This window comes from Rhipicephalus sanguineus, chromosome 6, assembly GCF_013339695.2.
Source record: "Rhipicephalus sanguineus isolate Rsan-2018 chromosome 6, BIME_Rsan_1.4, whole genome shotgun sequence".
Lineage (NCBI taxonomy): Eukaryota > Metazoa > Arthropoda > Arachnida > Ixodida > Ixodidae > Rhipicephalus > Rhipicephalus sanguineus.
This window is the reverse complement of record NC_051181.1, coordinates 172,383,264-172,407,168: the sequence shown is the minus strand read 5'-3', so window position 1 is coordinate 172,407,168 and position 23,905 is coordinate 172,383,264. Positions and strand designations below refer to the sequence as shown.

General features: G+C 50.1%; 1 protein-coding gene across 1 annotated transcript in view; it reads left to right on the top strand.

Annotated features, from left to right (window-relative positions):
- Positions 1-85: 85 nt before the first annotated feature.
- LOC119397713 (cuticle protein 6) overlaps positions 86-23,905 on the top strand; it is an 80,359-nt gene continuing 56,539 nt past the window's right edge. The window contains exon 1 of the mRNA XM_049416673.1: positions 86-208. Coding sequence (XP_049272630.1) covers positions 86-208 — 123 coding nt within the window. The remainder of the gene's footprint in view (positions 209-23,905) is intronic.

The following is a 23,905-nucleotide window of genomic DNA, read 5'->3' as shown; positions in this document are numbered from 1 at the left end:
ACTATTGTCGGTTGAGGCGCCCGAAGAGCCATGGGCGGTGTTCGCGGAGTGCGCGGCGGTCTCGGTGCTCACGGCGGCTGTATCCATGGCCAAGGACGCGTGGACGGCGTCCCTTGTCGTGAACAGGGATCACGGCGTCGGTGAAGTGGTGCGGAGCCGTCGAGGAGGCCCAGGCGCCGTCCTCGAACGGTGGTTGCAGCGGCGGCAGGTTAGTAGGTGCTGAGGAGGCCTGGACGCCGTCCTCAACTCTCGCTTACTGCGGCTGCACGCTGGCGCGTGCCATGAACCAGGTTCGCGCTTACGGTTCGATGGTCGTAGACTATATATATATATATATATATATATATATATATATATATATATATATATATATATATATATATATATATATATATATATATATATGTATATATATATATATATGTGTGTATATATATATATATGTATATATGTATATATATATATATATATATATATATATATATATTGTCACGTGGTCGTGACGTTGACGAAGGCAGCAGACAGCACGTCAGAGATGAAACTGTTTATTTGGCCTTTTTTTGAACTTTTTTTCCTTGAACTTTTTCTAAAGACGCTTCGCGTGTTTATTGTCTTGCTGTGCTTTGTATTTATGTCGTTCGTGTATTTTTGCCTTCGAATATATGTTTGTGTGCCGTGCCAGTGGCGTCCTCTTCCTTGCGGCCCTCACGAGCGTCTCTGACGCCACGCAGTAAACCTGCTCCCCGAACCCATATCGTAACACAGTCTTTTCTCGGTCTCTCTCGTCGACTTCGATTTGCCAGTAACCGGTCTTCAGGTCCATCGACGAAAAGTACTTTGCGTTGTGTAATCGATCCAGGGCGTCGTCTATCCGGGGAAGGGGATACACGTCCTTCTTCGTCACTTTGTTCAGGCGACGATAATCGACGCAAAAACGTAGAGTTCCATCCTTCTTCTTCACTAGCACCACGGGGGATGCCCACGGACTCTTCGACGGCGGGATGATGTCGTCGCGTAGAATTTCGTCGACCTGTTTCTTAACTGCCTCGCGTTCTCGCGTCGAAACTCGGTACGGGCTCTGACGGATTGGTCGGGCACCTTCTTCTGTTATGATGCGATGTTTCGCGACTGGGGTCTGTCGAATTCTTGACGATGACGAAAAGCAGTCCTTGAATTGCAGGAGCAGGGCTTGAAGCTGGTCTTCCTTGTGCTTCGGGAGGCTCGGGTTGACGTCGAAATTTGTTTGGGGATCTCGATCCTTCGAAGCAGGTTCGGTAGCATCGAAGAAGGCGAAAGCATTGCTGGCGTCCACGAATTCGTCGATGTAGGCGACCGTCGTACCAATGTTTAGGTGCCTATATTCGTGGCTGAAGTTTGTCAGCACTACCTTTCCTTTGCCATCGCGCAGCTCGGCTATGCCTCTTGCGACGCAAATCTGACGGTTAAGAAGCATGTGCTGATCGCCCTCGACGACGCCTTCCAGGTCTGCTGATTTCTGAGTGCCGACGGAAATGATGACGCTGGAGTGAGGGGGAATGGTGACCTGGTCTTCCAGCACATTCAAGGCGTGTTTCCCTGGCGGCGTGTACGGTGGTAGTGCTTTTTCTGTGGATAGTGTTATCGACTTGGATCTCAGATCGATGACTGCACCATGAAGGCTTAAGAAGTCCATACCAAGAATGACCTCTCTCGAGCAACGCTGCAGGACTACGAAGTTCGCAGGATAAATCCGGTTGTTAATGGTGAGTCTCGCTGTGCAGATTCCCTCCGGTGTTACTAGATGACCTCCAGCTGTCCGGATTTCGGGGCCTTCCCAGGCTGTCCTAACTTTCTTCAGCTTCGCGGCGAACGGTCCACTGATGACAGAATAGTCGGCTCCGGTGTCGACGAGAGCTGTGACGCTGTGGCCGTCGATAAGGACGTCGAGGTCGCTAGTTCGTCGTCTCGCGTTGCAGTTAGGTCGTGGCGTGGGGTCACGGCTACGTCGGTGTGTTCCTCTGCTTCCCCGTTGCGTCGTCAGGTCTGCTTCGGTCGGCGATGTTTCATCGGCAGGGCTCTGTCTGGTTCGCGTCGTGTCTTCAAGGGTTCGTCGTGGCGTCGTCGTCGGCGGCGGAGGATCTTCGATGTTTCGTCGTACAGCAACCGCACCTCCATCGGTTGCTGCCCTTAGTTTTCCGGATACGGGCTAGGCGACCGGCCCCGGAATGGGCCAGTGTACTGGCGGCGTTGGGGAGAGGCGTAGCGGCCTGGCGACGGCGATCGGGAAGGTCCTCGGGGGGTCCACTGCGCTCCTGCCAGATAGTCGGCGATGTCACGTGGTCGTTCACCCTGCTGTGGACGCGGCGCGTCGATGGCGAACCCACGCAGTCCCATCTGTCGGTAGTGGCAGCGGCGGTAGGTGTGGCCAGCTTCTCCGCAATGGTAGCAGAGTGGGCGGTGGTCGGGGGCGCGCCAAACGTCGGTCTTCCTCGGCGTGTATCGTTGGCCGGCTGGCGGGCGGTATGACGTCGGTGGCGGCGGCGGTGGTGCCTGGCGGCGGAACTGCTGGGGCGGCACGGCGTTTTGACTTGGTCGAGGAGGGGGGGCGTTGCGTCGGGCTGCAGCAGCATATTTCACTGCTTGCAGCTGCGGCTGCGTTGACTCGGGGGTGCCCAGAGACTGCTGGATTTCCTGGCGCACGACGTCGGCGATGGAATCTACTTGAGGTTGCGGTGAAGGTAGAATTTTCCGCAACTCCTCTTGCACGATTGCTCGGATGGTCTCGCGCAAGTCGTCGGAGCCGAGGGCGTGAACAGCTGCGATGTCTTTAAATGCGCGGCGATCGTACTGCCGGGTGCGCATCTCGAGCGTCTTCTCGATTGTTGTTGCCTCCGCGAGGAATTCTTGGATGGTCTTGGGTGGGTTTCTGATCAGTCCCGCGAACAGCTTCTGCTTGATTCCTCGCATGAGGAAGCGAACTTTCTTCTCCTCGGGCATCTCAGGGTCTGCGTGGCGGAACAGTCTCGTCATTTCTTCTGTGAAGAGTGCCACGTTTTCGTTTGGCAGCTGCACGCGGGTTTCGAGCAGAGCCTCGGCCCTCTCCTTGCGAACGACGCTGGTGAATGTTGCCAGGAACCTGGTGCGAAAAACGTCCCATGTTGTCAGGGTTCGCTCTTGGTTCTCGAACCATGTTCTAGCTGCGTCCTCCAAGGCGAAGTAGACATGCTGTAGCTTGTCGTCACTGGTCCAGCCATTGAAAAGGGCGACTCGGTCGTAGGCTTCGAGCCAGCTTTCCGGGTCTTCGAACGACGATCCGCGGAAGGTTGGCGGCTCCTTGGGCTGGCGGAGAAAGATTGGCGCAGGCTGCACGTGGTCGGTCATCGTCGCTGTGGTCGATGTTGAGATCTGCGGCTGCCTGGGTTTTTCGGGAAGGAGCCCGTGCTCTGGCTGCAGTCCCTTCTGCCTGCGGCTTGTTCGACGATCCGGGATTTCCTTGCCGTCGTCCTCGTCGCGGCTTGGGCTTGGGTCAGCGCTCCGCGGTGGCGTCCGGATCATGAAGCAGCACCTCCACCAGATGTCACGTGGTCGTGACGTTGACGAAGGCAGCAGACAGCACGTCAGAGATGAAACTGTTTATTTGGCCGAACTTGTGGCCGGGAAATTGAAAAGCAATACACTGACAGCGGCGAAGAGAGCGTCGACCGTCGATCAACTGACTAGCGGTCAAGCGTGTCGGCTTTTATACAGGCGCTATCGAACTTTCCAGCGATATCGCTGGTGGCGGCGTTATCTCTCGACAAAGCTGGAACATTCGCGTGCGGCGCGCAATCTTAACAAAACGATCTACAATGGTCGGGAAGCTTCACGAACAATGTGGCGCGCTTTGCGCTGCGCGTTGCTGACAGTCTTGGTGGGTGTAGCTTCAACTCATGAAACATAAGACGCGCGGCAATATATATATATATATATATATATATATATATATATATATATATATATATATATATATATATATATATATATATATATATATATATATATATATGTGTGTGTGTGTGTGTGACGCTATGAATGAGAGACGTGCTGTGGCTCATACGCCATACTTCTATTCTCTTCACGCGCACTTCTTCATCCTCGGCTTCTCCTACCATGGCTTGATACGTCACATATATATATATATATATATATATATATATATATATATATATATATATATATATATATATATATATATATATATATATAACGATTGCTTCCGTCTTATTTGTTAAAGGTGGCACACAACCTTGCTACTCTACTGGCAGGGCTTTTTGCAGTTTTTCGTTATAAGTAAAGGTAGATGTCAACATAGCTGTTTCCCTTTTTTTTTTACTTGGACCCATGAAACAACAACACGTGAAGTTCAGTTCGACGACACGCAAACAGTTGACTACTTGCACTACACTATACGTGCGTTGCGCGCGCGCGTATGTATGCGTGTGTGTCATTTATTGATTTGTGTGCCCGCCGCGTTCCACCTTGTCACTTTTCACCGGTCTGCCTAGTTTTAATGTTTGCAAGTGTGTTGAAGCACGAGGACACGCAGTCAGCCCGCCTGAGGGCTGGCAGTGAGGAGGGTCCCAGGACGGGTATGTGTTAGCCTTATTCTTCACTCTCAGTGCAGAAGGTTAATATGTACCGCTACACCAATGCTCGGCGCAAACAGTTCCGCTGTTAAAAAAGTAACTTGTAACGTGACACCTCACGTTACCGAAAAAAGACGCCAGGCCTGCGCTGAAACCGCAGCACAGTCACAGCGAAAGCTGGAAGAGCGGCGTATAGAGCCCGTTAAGCTCTCTTGGGGCTACAATACAAGTACACTAGACAGGTACCCACTACGCCATAAATCGCAATTTTTGTGAAGTTGGGAAGCACCTACTAAGCCATTATTTGTCATTCTGCGGAGAAGCGAGGCACCAGCTACACGTCTGTGAGGCATTATGTGTACTTTGTTGACGCCACGACTGATGACGATGAAGAATTATGGCTCAGCCCTTTGTAATGGGTTGGAATCTTTAAACGGCCCACCAGTTATGTAATTTGCATTGGGTGACGCCCGGTCGCTATTTCCCTCTCCCGTCATGCTGTATAACATACGTTGACGTGGGATAGAGACGGGGGGGGGGGGGGGCGAAGAACTTTACTGAGACCCCGAGGAAATGGATCATGCGCTTATGGGCTTCCTTGGCAACCAATACAAGTGCACTTGCGAGGAACCCACTACGCTATAAATCATTGTAATTTTACTGAGACCCCGAGGAAATGGATCATGCGCTTATGGGCTTCCTTGGCAACCAATACAAGTGCACTTGCGAGGAACCCACTACGCTATAAATCATTGTAATTTTTGAGAAGTAGGGCAGCAGGCACTGTGCCATTTTTCGTCATTCTACGGAGAGCCGTGGTACAGTACTCACGGATTCAAATGAGACATCAAATTTTTTAGCATAAGGACTCGCATTTGCAATTTCTCGAGATAAACACGTCATGTCGCGATGAATCTTGTCTCTAAAAATAATGTTTGCTCTAATCTACGCTTTCGAGTCGAAATTAGGTCAGCATTACCGGAACTGAAGACGGGGTAGACGAAAGTATGTGCATAACTTAGCCCTAAATTGTCCTGTTTCAATCCGTGAGTACTGTACCTGCTTAACGCATGTAAGGCATTATGCGCACTTTGTTGATGCTGTGCCTGATGACGACGAAGAATTATGGCAGATACCTTTGTAAAGGGTTGGAAGCATTCAACAAGCTACTCGTTGCGCAATTCGCATTGTGTGACGCCTGGTTACAGAATTCGCGTTGTGCGACGCTTGGTGCTTATTTTACTCTTCTACCAAGCTATATTGCATATACTAATGTGGTTCCTTCCCGACATGAAGCCTGTATAGGACCTTTTTGCGTTTCAGCGCAGGCCTGGCGTCTTTTTTGCAAAGCAGTTTCAAGCACCGGCATGGCTCAGAGGTTGAATACTGGGCTCCCACGCAGAGGGCCCAGGTTCGAACCTCGTTCCGTCCTGGAATTTTTTTCTTCGTTTTTTTTATTTCGAGCGATACTGGTTACGGACACCGGCGGCGGCGGCGGACAACTACGGCGCCAAAAACGGCCGGTGAAATGATCTCATAACAGCTTTCGCTGTAAAATGTTAGCGTAAGTACGTTGCTCAGTACAGTTTCGAAAAGGCAACGTGTACGTTACTGAGTTACCGAAAAAAGTTACGCGTTACCGGCAACATCGTAACGCGTTACCGCCAAATCTCGCACTGCATCAGCAGGTCTCACGAAGCATCGTCAGGTCTCCATAGGCGGAGAGTACGGGGGGGCTGAGGGGGCTTGGCCCCCCCCCCCCCCGGACTGCCTCATGGGGGGGGCAGAGCCCCCCCTGGCGCCGGCCCAGGGTATTTTTTAAGAGCTTGGCTTAGGTCCCCGGGTCATCCTGTCTGGCAGCTATTTTACAGGGGGCTGTTTATGCCCGCTTCTTTTTCATTTCAGCCATTTAAAGTTCGGCACATGGGCCAGTGACAAGTCAAACATTCAATGGAAAAATGCCCCTCAAACGGATTTTTACGTGCAGAATATGTTGTGCTGATGAACAACTGAAGCGACGACTTAAGCTATGACAAATTTAAACGGCGATTACGATACTGTCTCATTCGCTGAGCGCAGCCTCGTGTTCGGGCAACGCCGGCTGTGTTTGAAGTTTTGACTATCCGCAATTGTAGCAATGTAACATTCGTTACATATTGCCACAGAAACTGCCAGCGCTCGAGTGCTACTGTGCATTGAAGCTGTCGCGAACCAAGTGAAATGCCCACAGCCCCCGTTACGACAAGCGAAGCCAGCCGCAGTGCACGTGCCAGCCCTGCATGCGCACGAGCGACAGAGGAAGAAAGCGAGGTCAGAGGCCAGTATCCCGTGATATCGACAGACTCCGCGTTCGCTCTCTTCCGTCCTCGTTCGCGCTATCGGTTACGCCGCCGACGCCAACGGCGATGCCGCTCAACGCAGGAACGGACGCCTAAGAGCTGCGCTCTAATTGTCTTGAACCCCGTAGTGAATGGGTTTGAGAACACAAAAATGATACTGAGAATACAAAGCAATCCCGACACAGTCAGTCAGTGAACGCTTTCGCGCAAACTTACTCGCCAATAAAAAAACGGGTAATTTCTTGGTTGCCTACATATTGGTACCCTTCGACATGCCCGCGTATAAGAGTGCCGAGAAAAGATTCTACGCAGTTTTGATTTATCAGTAAAGGGTTTTACTAAAGGTTCGGCCCCAAATGAGCAACTCCATTACTCGTCCAGATTCATAACCGTAGCTTCGCACAAGGTGTAGTGGTAGCAAATGGTATTTGCTACCATCTCAGAACTACTTTCGGCCATCTTGAATTGAACTCACTGGCATATAATTAAAGCTTCCCGTGATAGCGTTAGTCTACTCTCTCCTGTGTGGCGCATGTTTTAACAAAGTAAAGCCTAACCCCACGCATTGCGTGAATCGATTTTACGCGACGCAGTCAACGAGTCAACGAAAAAGGTCGCCTACGCTACCTTTTCCGCTTCGAGCCAAGAGTTACGAGGTGGATCGATGTCTTTGTGTAAACTGAAAAATAAATCTAGGGTCTTCCACTTACATATATCTTTATTATAATATCGTGGGCACCTAAGATACTAAAGTTACATTAAATTCTTTAATTTGGAAGTTGGACTCCTCTCTCTCTCTCTCTCTCTATATATATATATATATACAGATATATATATATATATATATATATATATATATATATATATATATATATATATATATATATATATATATATATATATAGGGAGAGTGAGAGAGAAATGTGGAAAAGCAAGTCGGGCCCCCGCCCACTCCGGTAAAATGAAAACTCTCCGCCTATGGGTCTCGCAAAATCTCGCGGTCTCCGACTCATACGAGGCTTTCACCTCGAGAAAAGAAAAGCCCTTTCGTGGTCAGAAAGCCTCTCCATGGCGGCAACCGAATTAGTTTCGCCGCCAGTGACGTCATCGTCGGCATCCTTCCCCCTCCGCGGGCAGACCACAAAGCGCGCTCACTTGTTTTGCTCCATTAGCGACGGCGGCGGCATCGTGGAAATAGTTGTCAGTTTTTCTTTCCTCGCCGGTGTACCTTATAGTGACTCCTCGAACTGTGAAACACGGCGCGCCGGGTAACCGTGCCGACTTATGTTCCGATGGATGCCGGGCTAGTGAACGTTTTACGAAAAACAAAAACGAAACAGAGAAGACTTAATCGCTGCGCAGACACACACAAAAGAAAATAAGTAAACGATGCGATGAGCCGACCTGTTATAGCGAACAGCAGAGACCGTTTTATGTACGACAGCCACCTTGCTGCATAACTGAAATATAGAGACGTTTTTTGAGTGCATAAGTTGAGGTGTCGACATAGCCGAAGGTGCCCACCTTGCTCGATTGGATGCTCTAAGCGCGTCGACGGAGTTCCTGATGTGTGATTATACGCGTAGCCTTTCGTACAGTGAACTCCACTCGAGCGGCATTCTTGGGGCCCACGTGATTTACCTTCGCCGCCAATTTTCTTCTTTCTGGATCAATAATTATTATCTGTCTCGCCGAGGAGCTCTCCCCTCTTCTTTTTGGCTCGCCGCAGAGAGTGGATGGGAGAGGTGAGGTCACGACTTGTCGGAATCCAAGGTCACGGCTCGCCGCCTCGGGTCAGAGGTCGGGTGCGGTACGGTGCGCGGTTGCCCTTTCGACCGGCCATGGGGGTCGCTGCGAGCCGACCACTCCCACACAGCGGCCGCCCAAGTGAGCACGATGATCGAGTCCCTCGCCTGTCCCTCCGGAGGACGAGGCACGCCACCAGAGAGCGCCCCGAACGTGGGAACGGCGCATTCGCACCCGACAACAAAAAATATTCTTTATACGTAACCCATTTAATAACTACAATGGCGCAAGGGTTACGAAACCTGTTTTGTAGCGCGTAGGAAATCCATACCCAGAAAAGAAAGCTTGGTCAAGGAACCGGTGGTTTCGAGTTGATTAATTCGCCCTCACGTTGCCACCCTAGTTAACTTTATATCGGTAGAGCGGAAAGCGTCCCGGGTTCGATCCCTAGACCAGGACGAATTTATCGTCATCTAAGAAGCTTTCTTTTTGAGAAGCCCGCATGAATGTCCCAGTACCGATGTGCTATACGAAACAGGTGGTTGTCAATATTCCCTTTCCTTTGTAACTGATAACGTGCTCATTTACTCTCGCTCGTGTACGTTATGAGCAAACATATCGTCACTGCCAACAGTGTTTGGCTCATAGAGCAGCTGATGGCAAGCGCGTCGTGCACGCAATAAGGAGAGGCCGGACGCTATTCGTTCGATGTCGTTCGTTGCAGCTGACGGGCAGCCAAATGTGGCTACATCTCTGGTCTACATATGCAAGAATGGCTGCCTAGTTCATAACATCAATCACGCGGTTACAAACACGCTGGCAACTCTAAGGCCATCTATCCCAAAGCATCAGCGCTATGAAATGATAAAAAAGAAAGAAAAACTTCGCGAAGCTTGGCTTGAACCAGCGAAACTGAACGATTCTGGTTGCTTCTAGGTTGTTCTAGGCCTTAGTTAGGTGATGCATGTTCTAGGTTGATTCTATGTTGATGCTAGGGTTTAGCTAGGTGATGCTAGGTTGTTTCTAAGTTGATCCTCAGCGCAGAGAGGCTCCACTTAAACCACATACAGTCACAGGCACGGCACGGTTGTCCAAGCTCCAGAGACAGAAACTCACGCTGAAACCAAGCATTCGCACTTCTCATACAGATCTACGGGCACGCCGTCGTTGGCGTAGGCCTTCCATCGCTTCGGGGTCGTCTCGCAGCACCGGTGTCATTCCCGTTCCCTAGTATTAGAGTCTTTTAGCAAGTTACGGAAATACTGTTACGAAGCGCTACCGAAGATGACGAGGCCTGATTCCGCGCGGACTTGGCTCCACCTTGTATGCGTGGCTCTTGTCCTCTGTATATACCTTGTAAATATAACCTTCGACGCCTTTTTCTCCCCGTAACATTTTGGTGGAGAGTGCGGGTTCTACCGGCTTCAACATTCACGACGCTTCTACGCAGCGGACGCTCCTTGGCTGCCTCTGCGATGCCTGCTCCCGACGAGAATGAGGATGAATCGGAAACCTCAACGACCGTGCCTCGACCAACCACGCCGCAACCAACAGCACGGCAACCAGCCGCAACTAACCGCACCGTCATCCTGACACAACCGCGTCACCCAGGCACATTTTCTGGCACGGACGACACTGACGTCGAGGATTGGCTTCAGCTCTACGAACGGGTGAGTGCACTGTACAACTGGGACCCGACGCTCATGCTGGCCAATATTCTATTTTACCTTGAGGGCACGGCAAAAGTCTGGTTCTGCAACCACGAGCAAGAGATCACGAGTTGGGACGTGTGCAAGCAAAAACTCATTGATCTGTTCGGCAAGCCTATTGGGCGCCGTTGCGCTGCACAGAAAGAACTCGCGTGCCGACTTCAGACCTGCACAGAGTCCTACGTCACGTACATTCAAGATGTACTCGCGCTCTGCCGCAAGGTTGACGACAGGATGGCCGAGGCTGAAAAGGTCGCGCATATCCTCAAAGGAATCGCGGATGATGCGTTCACTCTCCTGGTTTTCCGAAACTCGTCGACAGCGGACGACGTCATTAATGAATGCTGACGCTTTGAAGAAGCGAAAAGTCGTCGGATTACGCCGCACTTTTCACGTCTTCCCAACACGGCTGCGACGTCTACTTGCGAGGACATCCATCAACCACCTGCTCCTGCTGCAGCTGAGAATATTGTACGCCCGCCGCGAAATTGAAGCTGCATCGCCGGTTCCTGCGCAAGCTCGTGCCCCCGACGGTGCACGATTTCCCTCATCCAGACCGTTGTACGCCAGGAGCTCGCTAACGCAGGAATCCAGACGCTCTGCCCAGTGAACAGACCCGACTACCGTCCACCCGGCCCACCTGATCTGCCCCGAAACTCGTGCGCCCGTCCTCGTTACCGGAACTCGGCGGAAGGGTGAACCTCCGATGACAGGCCCATCTGCTTCTGCTGCGGACGCGTCGGCCATATTTCCCGCCACTGTCGCAGTTCCTGGAGCTCCCAGCCTTGGCCGAGCTATTCCAACACCCGACGTTCGCCTGGTAGTTCCCGCCTGCCTGCGCACCTTGAATACGACGCCGCTACACCCTCATCGCCCTCCAGACCACACCGCTCCCCTTCGCCGTCCAGTCGCCTGTCCCGCTCTCCTCCGCGTCGTCGCTCACCTTCACCCTCCTACTCCCGCCGCTCCTCGGAAAACTAACGGGCGCAGCTCCTGGAGGTGAGCCTGCCTTGACGACCCGACCCGAAATTCCTCTGCTTACACTATCTGGGCACAACAACCTGCTCAAAGTAGATGTCGACGGAGCACCTTTTATAGCACTCATCGACACTGGCGCTCACGCATCGATTATGAACTCGAACCTCCGTGCTCGCCTAAAGAAGGTGCTCACTCCTGCTCCGATCGCTGTAGTCCGCGTAGCCGATGCATGGTGCAACTCCAGTTGTCACTGGGATGTGTACTGCACGCGTCACTGTTGCTGGGCGCCATACTTCTGTTTTGTTCTACGTATTGGAGCAGTGCCCGCATGAACTTATCTTAGGACTTGATTTTCTGTCGTCCCATTCAGCTCTTATTGACTGTGCCACGGGTGTCGTCCAGCTCTCCTTACCACATGCCGTTGAGCCTTCTGATCCTGCGCTGAGCAAGCTGTGCTCTGCCGATTTCGTTCGCGTCCAATCTCTGGCCGTTACGTACATTTACTTCTCTCCCGATCCACCCGTGGCCGACGGAGATTACGTCGTGTCACCCAACGCTACCGTCCTCTGTTCGCAAAATGTCACGTTCCCGCAGACCGTCATCAGTATTCACGCCAATGCCGCATGTCTCCCTATCGTCCATTTCGGACTGTGCTCTCAGGTGCTGCCCCGCGGTACCTCCCTTGCAGCCCTTGCCCCGGCCTGCGACTACCACATTTCCGCCTTAACAGGGGATACACAATCGCCGACCAGTCCTGATTTGGACCCCACTTCATCAGAAAGCATGACGAAAATGATCGCCTCCGACCTCCCGGTCGAACATGCGAACGCCCTTCGTGCCCTTCTCGCGTCGTACCAGGACATCTTTGACCTCAATGACCGGCCACTGGGCCAGACAACCGTTGCGAAGCATCGAATCAACACCGGCGATCCTAACCCGATACACCGACGACCCTATCGTGTTTCCTATACTGAGCGCCAAGTCATACAGAAAGAAGTCGACAAGATGCTTGCCCGGGACATCATTGAACCTTCTTCAAGCCCCCGGGCTTCCCCTGTCGTGCTCGTCAGGAAAAAGGACAACAGTTGGCGCTTCTGTGTCGATTACCGAAATCTCAACACGGTAACAAAAAAAAAAGACATGTACCCCTTACCGCGGATAGATGATGCCCTTGACTGTCTCAGTGGTGCGAAGTATTCCTCTTCGACTGAACTTCGTTCCGGGTATTGGCAGATTGCCGTTGACGACATTGATCGTGAAAAGACCGCATTTCTTACACCTGATGGCCTTTATCACTTTAAAGTGATGCCGCTCGTGTTATGCAATGCCCCAGCTACCTTTGAACGAATGATGGACGCTCTCCTTCACGGTTTTAAGTGGTCAATCTGCTTATGTTACCTCGATGACGTCATTGTTTTTTCGCCGACTTTTCAGACACATCTCGAGCGTCTCTCGACAATTCTTTCTGTCTTCAGCTCAACTCGTCGAAATGCCACTTCGGCCGCCGGCAACTTACTGTCCTCGGGCACCTTGTCGATTCTTCTGGGGTTCGTCCCGATTCAGAAAAAGTTCGCGCAGTCAAGGATTTCCCTGTGCCCACCTGTGCGAACGACGTTCGTAGCTTTGTAGGCCTCTGTTCCTACTTTCGAAGATTTGTGCGCAATTTCACTGACATTGCGCGCCCTCTCACGGACCTACTCAAGAAGGATGTGGCTTTTGCCTGGGGTCCTCGACAGGCCAGTGCCTTCACAGAACTGGCCATGCGCCTCACGTCGCCACCGATTTTCGGTCACTTTGATATGTCCACTCAGAAGTGCGTACCGACGCCAGCGGCCATGGCATTGGTGCTGTTCTGGCTCAACAACAGCATGGTAGCGACCGTGCCATTGCATACGCTAGCCATCTTTTGTCACCCGCAGAGCGCAATTATTCGATCACCGAACGCGAATGCCTCGCGCTCGTTTAGGCGGTGGGCAAATTTCGCCCATATTTGTATGGACGGTCGTTCACCGTTGTCACCGACCACCACGCCTTATGCTGGCTCTCATCGTTAAATGATCCTACCGGATGGCTGGGTCGGTGGGCCTTACGGCTGCAAGAATATTCATTCACATTTGTCTATAAGACGGGCCGCCAACATGAGGACGCAGATTGCTTGTCGCGTCATCCAGTAGACCCACCAGATCCTCCTGAGAGCGGCGAGTCTACATTCGTGTTGGCACTTTCAGCGTTCGCCAACATCGGAGACGAGCAACGACGTGATCCTCACTTAAGAGATATCATTAACCGGCTGAGTGGCCCCACAACTCCTCCATCTCTTCGTATGTTTGTGCTCCAAGATGGCGTCTTATATAGTCACAACATGCATCCTGATGGACCTGACTTGCTGCTGGTTATACCCACACATATGCGTCAGACTGTACTCGCACAGTTGCATGACATAACCGCTGGTCACCTGGGCGTCTCAAGGACCTATGACCGTGTTCGACGTTGCTTCTTTTGGCCCGGTATTTACCGCTCCATTCGCCATTACGTCGCTTCGTGCAAGCCTTGTCAGCACCGCAAGACACCAGCCACCCTTCCAGCAGGGCGCGTTCAACCCATCGAGATACCAACCGAACCATTTTACAGGGTTGATCTTGACCTCCTAGGCCCCTTTCCTCTATCCATCAGTGGAAACAAGTGGATAGCTGTTGCCGCAGATTACAATACTCGGTATGCGATCACACGAGCTATCCCTACCAGTTGCGCAACCGACGTCGCTGACTTTCTCCTCGAAGACGTCATCCGTCGTCACGGCGCTCCTCGACAGCTCATTACAGACCGGGGTCGATACTTTCTATACAAGGTAGTCCAAGACATCTTGCACTCCTGCGCTACAAAACACAAGTTTCCCACTGCGTATCACCCTCAGACCAACCGCCTAACTGAGCGGCTGAACAGAACTATAACAGACATGCTCGCCATCCATGTTTCTCCAGATCATCGTGACTGGGACGAAAGCTCTGGCGTTCGTAACGTTTGCCTACAACACGTCTCGGCATGATTCCACAAGTTTCTCTCCATTTTTTCTCCTCTACGGACGAGAACCCACGCTGCCTTTCGACACGCTCCTTCCTCCCGTTCTTGATACGACATCAGAGTACGGTCGTGATGCCATCGCTAGAGCTGCACAGGCACGCGAAGTTGCCCGCCTTCGTCTTAGCACTTTGCAGGAGAAACAACGAAGCTTCTACGACGCGCGCCACCGCGATATCCACTTCAATCCTGGTGACATGGTCCTTCTTTGGACGCCGTCACGGCGAGTTGGCCTGTGGGATAAGCTGACTTCTCCGTACTCTGGTCCGTACCGTGTCTCGCTTCAAGTCGCCGACGTCACGTACGAAGTCCAACCTCTAGACACTACCACAGCGCGACCCCCTGAAATTGTTCATGTCACTCGACTCAAGCGGTATCACTCGGACAATCAAGCACCGGGTCGGTGCCTTCGCCGCCGGTGGTGATGCTACGAAGCGCTATCGAAGATGAAGAGGGAGATGACATGAAAGAGGACGACGTTCCCTAATTCCGCGTGGACTTGGCTCCATCTTGTATGCATGGCTCTGTCCTCTGTATATACCTTGTAAATATAACCTTCGACGCCTTTTTCTCCCCGTAAAAATACGGTAAGGTCGTACGGTAGCGTTCCTCCTTTCCCGCTCGTGCTTTTGCCGGTGAAGGCACCCAAACACCACGAAGGCTTTTTCAAAAATTACTGTGGGGTCGTCACGCCTCATTGTTGCCTGTCAGCCTACGCACTGTTAACGAGGAACCTGTCCTTCGGGGGGCGTACTGTCGCTGGAACTGGGAGCGGGTTAAGCACAACGAGCGGGAAAGGAGGAAATTTCAACAGAGCAAACACGAATGCACCAAAAGAGAGCACGAGCGCTGACTTTCAACTGATTTTTTATTCAGAAAAGACACGTATATGTAGAGAAAAATTGCGCAACTTGCGATGACGAAATAAAAATAAAAAATAAAGTACAGACAACCTTATCTTGCGAGAGCATGCGAATGCGAAAGATAATCGACTTCTTTTTTGTGCAAGTCAATGGAAGGCATGCTAATGCATTCTTCCCCCAAACGTGCAATGTGGGCCGCCTCTACAATTTCTCTACTGAGCACATTTTTGTTTTTGTAGATTACCTGAGTTTGATTGTAGGCAGGCAGGCACCCACACCCCTTACAATGCGCGCTCAAATGTCTGAAGTTGCCGCGCTGCACATTCCACCGGTGTTCACGTAGGCGTACGCGCATATTGAGGCATCTTGACGTTTGTCCGACGTACTTCTTCCCGCGTGACACTGGGATGACGTATACACCACAACGTTGCTTGTTGGACGAGTTGGAACAAGTCAGTCATAATGGTATTTAGCGCAAACACTAGGCAGCAGACAAAGTAGAGGACGCAGCGCATGCGCTTCGCTGCGTCGTCGTCCTCTACCTTGTCTGCTGTCTAGTGTTTGCGCTAAATACCAGTATACACAAAAACCCGCTAGGTGCTAACTCCGGAACCCTTCCGCCGCGGTGGGCCGCTGCCTTGCGCAGCCCCAGCCTCGGCGACCAACTTTGGTCTGTCCAGCAGGCCCGCGAGGCGGCGGTGAGGCAAAGCCTCGACGTCCCCACGTGGGAGACCTAAAGCCCGGTCGGCGAAAGCCCTGCAGGACCATCAATAAAGTTTTACCAACCAACCAAACCACGTTGTCGGCACACGGTACAAACGAGTCCCTTTGCTTTATCTGGCAGCCGTCTTTTCTTTTGTTAGCGAGGGACATTAGTTTGCACAGTTGCTCCAGCTTCTGGGGCGCGGAGAAGACAACTTCCACGCCAGCGCCCTGCCCTATCTTCTTCAGGTGGTGCGAAACTTGGGTAAGTAAGGGACCACTGCCACCTTAGCTGTCTTCTCACCCTTGTCGCGGCGTTCATTACGGTGAGAGCGGTTGGTCTCTTTGAGAAGCTCACCAGCAACAGAAGCAAGGATATGCTGTGGATAACCAGCCTTCTCAAGGCGGTCCACCTGACATGCAATACTTTTCTCACAACTGTGAAAACAGGACACCCTGACTTTCACAATGCCGCGCTTCACCACCTTGGAGTGGGCTGAAGGAGGACCGTACTGCCTTATCGTATTTGCGTTCCGTATTTCTGTAACTTGCTACTCTCGTTGCACGTAATCGGGGTCTTCGGTTCGCCGCCATCGCTTCGCAGCCGGCCATTTGTTGGGCTAACTGCTTCCTTCCTCATTTTTAGTGGAAGTTGTGTGCAGTGGGATTTACCCTATTTCTGTGGCACATACCCGTTTCTTTGGGCTAACTGTTGCCTCCTCCTTTTTTAGTGGACCAGTGGTGAGTATATGCGCTCTTTACCCAATTTCTGGGGCACATGCCCGTTTCTTCGTAGCCATCTGTTGGGCTAACTGTTGCCTTATTTTTTAGTGGGCCTGTGGAGAGTAGTGGGACTTACCCGATTCCTGTGGCACGTACCCGTTTATGATGATAGTTTTCTGGATCGACTCACGAGGAACGATTTGCTAGACAGCTTCGCTCTCTAAACATTGACACACCACGGCCTTGTGAAAGTGAATGTCCAGCGAAACTGGTGAAAACTAGCGCTGCCACTGCTGCGTGGGTGTTAGACAAAAAGAAGTGTTTTCCCGTTAAGCAGCACGCATTCTCCGCTTCACGGCAAGCACCACCTCGATCCGGGAGGGCGTATCACCGAAATAATTTAAATCGTCATTTATTTCGTCGTCATCATTATCAGCAAACTCATTATTATTATTATTATTATTATTATTATTATTATTATTATTATTATTATTATTATTATTATTATTATTATTATTATTTGCCCTATGCCTTAGCTCACATCCCTCAGTGAGCAGGGTATTGCCAGGAAAAATCCCGACCAACAAAAGGCGCTTTTTTTGTGAAAGGCGAGATGAAAACTCTGAATCTCCTACGCCATAAGTGTACCTTGAGTAGTTCCGATAGTAAACGTCCGAACCCGCCGTGGGGGTGTTTCAATGGCTGAATCTCGATTGGCTGGTTTGTTGTCAACAGAAATATTTGCAAGTACAGTACGTCGCCAGCTTCTCTGAACAAAGGACGATAAGAGGCTGCGAGCTGCGCTTGCTGAACACAACTTCACGGGTTCGATTCCCAGTTTGACTGCAAAAACGCCTTAGTATACCGTGCACTGAGTGCACATTTGTGAAACAGCTAGTCAAGGCTCATCTCCAGCGACTCTCGTATAGTGAATGTGTCCACAAGATCAGAATTATTCTGCCTTGATAGGAGCGACGCTTGAGCCACATGCATTCTTACACCGATATTATATATATATATATGCATGCAAAACAGTGCGTCCAAGACGCGTGACAAGGCAAAAAAGGATGCACGCACATCTATGCCGTAACAGTAGTAACATTATATGCATAAGTGGTTATTTCATTAACCTTTACGACTTTAGCACAGCCAGAATAAAAAAAAAATATTAAGTAATAAATCATTAGCGCATTACGTCGCATTATACGCAGACACCGCAACGCCGTGGCATCATTGTAACGACACGAAATAATAATAGTATCTGGGGTTTCACGAGCCAAAACCACGATATCATTATGAGGCGCGCCGTAGAGAGCTCCAGAAATGTAGTCCATGTGGGGACGTGCACTGACATCGCACAGGCCTCGTTTCGCCTGCATCGAAATGCGACCGCCGCGGTTGGTATTCGTGACGACACGAAAAGAAAAATAACTGGTCAAATACACAATGAGGGTAGCACGAGGAATACTGACAATCTAACTGCAACTGTATGAGGCCAAGAAAACCACGGGTGAAATAACGAGGGTTGCAAGTGGACATTCATCTCCCCTCGTCTCAAACCCCACCGTTTCCAATCGTGCCGTCAAATGGCCCTGAAGTGAGCTCCGCGAAATCCGAATGTTGAGCTGGAATAAGCTCGTTGCTTTTGTAAAAGAAATTGACTTTGTGGACTGACGGGACGACTGACAACACTTTCATGGCGGATATGCTCGTAGTTAAACGAACGGGGTCATATTGGCCTCGAGGCCCACCACTGGAAACGCCGGCGCCACCGTAGGCGTGACGTGCTTGGCAGGATCACGTGGTCTCAGCGGCCGCGTTGGCTGCTTGTGGCGCACTGCCGCGTGCTTTGAAAACGAGTTTCAAGTCCCACATGCGCTGCGGGCTGTTCAAATTCGGAAGTTTTCTCTCATTTTCTACTCAATTGAAACCATTGTAATAGAGTGGCTGCCTCCGAAGGCGACGAACATGGGGCTCTACCGCTCGGTGCCGCAGTGCCGCGCTTACGCAAAGGAGCCCAGTGTCAGCCTGTTGGTAACCGCGGGACAAGAAACAGCGTGAAGCATGGGTTGTAAAGCTAAGAACCGGCAAATAGCCACCCGCTGCGAGTCTTGTGTGCAACAAGCACTTCCGCGACGAAGACTTTTGTTACTGCGTCGGGCCTGCGATGTTCGGTGAGTACGTAGCAGGCAGCGCGCACTGAGACGATGGCTCGCGCGCGCTTCCCGCCGGCAAATGATGCTTATCTGCCACAGGATGGTAAAAGCGCTACCTTTTACCACGTGCGATGCCATCTCAGAACCCTCCAATGCGACCTCTTGATCGTCGGCCCCGTGCTCAGCGTCCACAAGATCGGCTGCAAATGCGCAAGTCATTGTTTAGATACGTTGAATTAAAAAACGCACAGGGTCCCTTATGCATTCGTTAAAGATGACTAGAAGGCGAAAGCCATCTTCTTGTCAGTCGATGTACTGATTCTCCCGCGCCCCCAGCGTTCTGCACCTAACGCGGTTTTGCACGGCGTCCGTGACCGATCACGGAGGCAATGCAAAGCGACCATGACGTGTGAATACGTCATCATGTGACGTCACATTATATGATGTCATAATGACGCTACATATTTGGCGATCTGTGACGTCATGATGACGTCATATGGTGACACCATTACGTGACGATTATTTTTTGCATCACTCGTGTTGACGCCGCCGACGCGGGACGCCGACGGGCAACCTTCTCATTTGATGAGGCATGTATTGCTTCATAAGCTACATAAATTTTGCATTGCCTCCGTGATCGGCCCACCGATGATCGGCCCACCGGCCAATCCCATGTATTTTCTTGGAGCCTCATTTATTTACATGGGAAAAATGCCACCCTGTTGGCGTTAGACACGACACTGCTGCCAAAATTGCCGTGGTACACGCCAAATAATTACTATCCTGTTTTGCGGCTGCTGGTTGCTGCAATACCTTCTGTTTTATTCACCGCTATTTCAAGTTCATGTGGGTCCTAGTTCACAGCCGACGTTTGCTGAACAAGTCCGGCAAACGTGACTGTATTTTCTTTTTTTTCCTAAGAGTCGCATGCTACTACATGCTCGGTCTCGTATACGGGTTCTTCTTCCACCAGCAATCTCGAAGTGGTGCAGCTTTGGTCTATGAATTTGTTGATCACAGAGAGCGGCAAGTTCACTGCAATGCAAACGGAACGATAATTAAGGAGCATTAAAAAAAAGCGTCGCATTTGCTCACGTTTTGTGTGAGCACCAAACGAAACGCTGAATAAGCTGAATAAAGAAACAGAAGCAGCGGCATTTGCCCGCTGAGAAGACCGATCAATACGCAGTGCGAGACAACTTGTCAAATGACATTGAAACGTACCCGAATTTAGACCGAAAAAGAAAAAAAAAAAAGAAAACACTGAATCGTCGGGACGGTAGAGCACGAAGTTGCCATGCGCACCGAAGCCGCAGTTGTAAGGAAATTGTTTTTGAACTGCTCTGATAGCGTCCGCGCAACAGTAGTTGTTTGTTTACTCACAAATTCTCATATTTTGCGGCCTAAAGTTCACAGCGCGATGCCAAAACGCGCTCGTAGCAAAAGCGAAACCATCAGTACGAACATACATGCAGACGCTCATACATGCAGAGGTACCGTCAGTCGTCGCGAACCCGTGCGATCGCTGGCTCGAGGCTTCTTTCTGTTATGCTCCGTTTGGTTATACAGGCAGTGTACTCTAACGAGATATTTCACGTAGTTTGCACTCAGCGAGTGACTACCTTCACGCAAGAAGCCGGTTCAAGGGTCTCTGACGCGGTGACAGCGTGAAGCGGGTGCTCGGTTTTCTGCAAAGAGACAGCGACTATAGACTATCTTGTGCTTTCAGTTCGTCGAAAATGATTATCTTGACAGTAAAGAACGCAGTTCATTTCGAAAGTACTCACAGAAATGCCCTGAAGGGCTTCCGCGAGGTGTTTTTGTAGAGCGCCGACAGCAAAACCTATGGGGAGAGCGCCGGCGGTATCCTGCCTAGCACGCAATCGAGGCGCGTCCGATAGAGGGCGACTCCGTAACTCCTCGAGGCCAATATTTTGGACGAGTTCCATGAACATCACTAGTTTGGCATGACTGAGGTTCCATGCGGCTGTGGCACACCTTAGTTTAAAGCGCATTAGTGTCTTACAAACTCGTACTTCTCAAGAAGGAGGAGCAGTAGAATAACCAATCATATGGTAGCACCAGGGGCGTATATAGCTAGAAAATACTTTCGGGGGAAGGAAGGGGGGTGGGGTAGAATCCGACCATCTTTTTCTATGTTCGTGCGTGCGTTTTTAGTGCGCGTATATGCATTGTAAACATAAAAAAAAATTAGGCAGATCCCACGCACTGTGGGAATCGATGTAATGCGAAGCAGCCAACAAAGGGCTGCATACATCGCCTTGTTTGTCTTTGAGCCAAATGAAATCATTCATGCCATGGCATCTAGTTCACCATATATCGCATGTTTGCCATGCACGCATGCATGCACAATCTAGTGTACATCATGCCAATGAAACGCATATTCTGGTATATAAATGCATCACCTGTCGTTTATGTTGATCACGCACTCGTGTCATGCCATACCAATTTTGGTATATATCACGTTAACAAAACGGCCGGAAGCGCACCATGACAGTGGCATGTAAATCATACCGTACATGACATGCGTAACATGATTCGCATATTAAGACCTCTCATTTATGTTCGTCATACAGTCACATCGCGCAACACCAATTTTGGTGTATATCAAAGGAGCGAAATGGCCGCGAGTGCACCATGAGTAGAGCATGTAAATCATGACACACATGACATGCATATTATGGTTTTTCATGTTACCACCTGTTATTCATGTTCTTCATACAGTCACGTCGCACAATACCAATGTTGGTGTATATCAATCTAGCGAAACGGCCACGAGTGCGCCATGAGCGCGGCATGTAAATCATGTCATACATGACATGCATATCATTCATGTTACCACGTGTCAGTTATGTTCGTCATACAGAAATGTCTCGTCATACCAGTTTTCGTATGTATTCCTTCATTTAAACGGCCGCGAGCGCCCCGATACCATGTCATGTAAATCATGCTGCACATGACATGCGCGTCATGATTTGCATGTTAGGACCTGTCATTATGTTCGTCATGAACTCTTGTCACGTCGTACCAATTTTGGTATTATGAAATTAACGGAAAGGCCGCAAGAGCCCAAAGGCCGTGGAATGTAAATTATGCTGTTCATGACATGCGTGTCATGACTTTCATGATATGACCTGTCATTTATGTTCGTAATAAGGCCATGTTATGAACTTATGACACACCAATTTTGGTATACATCCGATTAACGAAACGGCCAGGGAGCCCAAAGGCCGTGGAATGTAAATCATGCTGTTCATGACATGCGTGTCATGATTTTCGTGATATGACCTGTCATTTATGTTCGTAATAAGGCCATGTTATGACACACCAATTTTGGTACACATCCGATTAACGGAACGGCCAGGGAGCCCAAAGGCCGTGGAATGTAAATCATGCTGTTCATGACATGCGTGTCATGATTTTCATGATATTACCTGTCATTTATGTTCGTAATAAGGCCATGTTATGACACACCAATTTTGGTATACATCCGATTAACGAAACGGCCAGGAGAGCACAAAGTCGTAGGCGGATAGATAGATAGATAGATAGATAGATAGATAGATAGATAGATAGATAGATAGATAGATAGATAGATAGATAGATAGATAGATAGATAGATAGATAGATAGATAGATAGATAGATAGATAGATAGATAGATAGATAGATAGATAGATAGATAGATAGATAGATAGATAGATAGATACGCTCAATGTCGCAGAAGTTCGCTAAGAAATTCTTCGCATTTAAAATGCGAACATTTTGTGGGTCAGATGCCATATAGGAAGCAGAAGCAAAACAAAAAGCATAATATATATGCATAATCAGCTTTTCGGCAGTGGATTTCACATATGTGCCATCAATTCAACTTGCTGTAAAAATGCACTTGGGGTCAAGTTCAGCAAAAGGATATTTTGTGCATTTGTGCAGGATACTGATCAGTGCAGTATCGAAAGACCGTTTACAGCGCCCATGCAGGTATCCACATGGCATTGATTTTGTTACATGACCTTCAAAACGACCAAGTTTCTTTTTGTTCGGAACAAAGAAATGTGTGGACCAGCAGCGTAGCCCATGCTGCACGGAACACGAGACGAGAAGGCGCCGATGCAAACGAAAGCCGCCGTCCCATAATTTTGGAGCGAAGCAGCATCTCGGCGCGGAATCTGCTGGGAACAAAACGTGGAGACGGCGAATAAATAAACGCCACGTCGCCGCGGGAGTGGAAGAAAGAACCGGATTGTGTAACGCATGGCAACCGAGGAAGGAGCGTAACTTCTCCCTCGCTGAAACGAACATTCTCGGAAGAACTCTGACACAGCGCCCAACTTTATATTCGAACCTCAATAAACATTTCTAAAGAGTTTAAACTAATAGGCAGCAGTCTGTGGTTGGTCTGTCTGCTAGCGTGTTCCTATTTTTGTTCATTAGTATTTTGAGGAGCCAGTTAGTGAATTCTCGAATACGACTGTTAACTGCGACTGTTAACAACACGAAAGAGCGCACCCGTCACGGTGGTCTGTAGTGGTTATGACTGACTCGAAGGTCGCGGGATCGAATCCCGGTTGCATTTTCGATGGAGGTGAAAATGCTTAAGGCTTAGACTCTAGGTGCACGTCAAAGAACTCCAGGTCGGCCAAATACCCTGAGCCCTCGGCATCCAACTATTAGGAATTCTTGTGCGGCGTTTGCGCAGTTAACAATCCTGGCCCCTCCTCCAAATTTTTTGTGTGCTGTCACATACCGCCGACCAATTAATACCACCACCGACGCGGGAAATCAAGATTTCATTCTTTTTCCCACGCTCGAATACTCCTTTGGCGCGAACTCGGGCTGGCTTTCGTGGACCCATCTCATGCACCGGGACCCACAGAGCCCCGCCAGAGCACAAGGTTGTCAGGAGAACGGGCCCCTCGCGGCACCCATGGTATCTTTCATGACCGTCTGCAGCCATGATGGAGGCGTCAATGAGAACCAGGTGAATC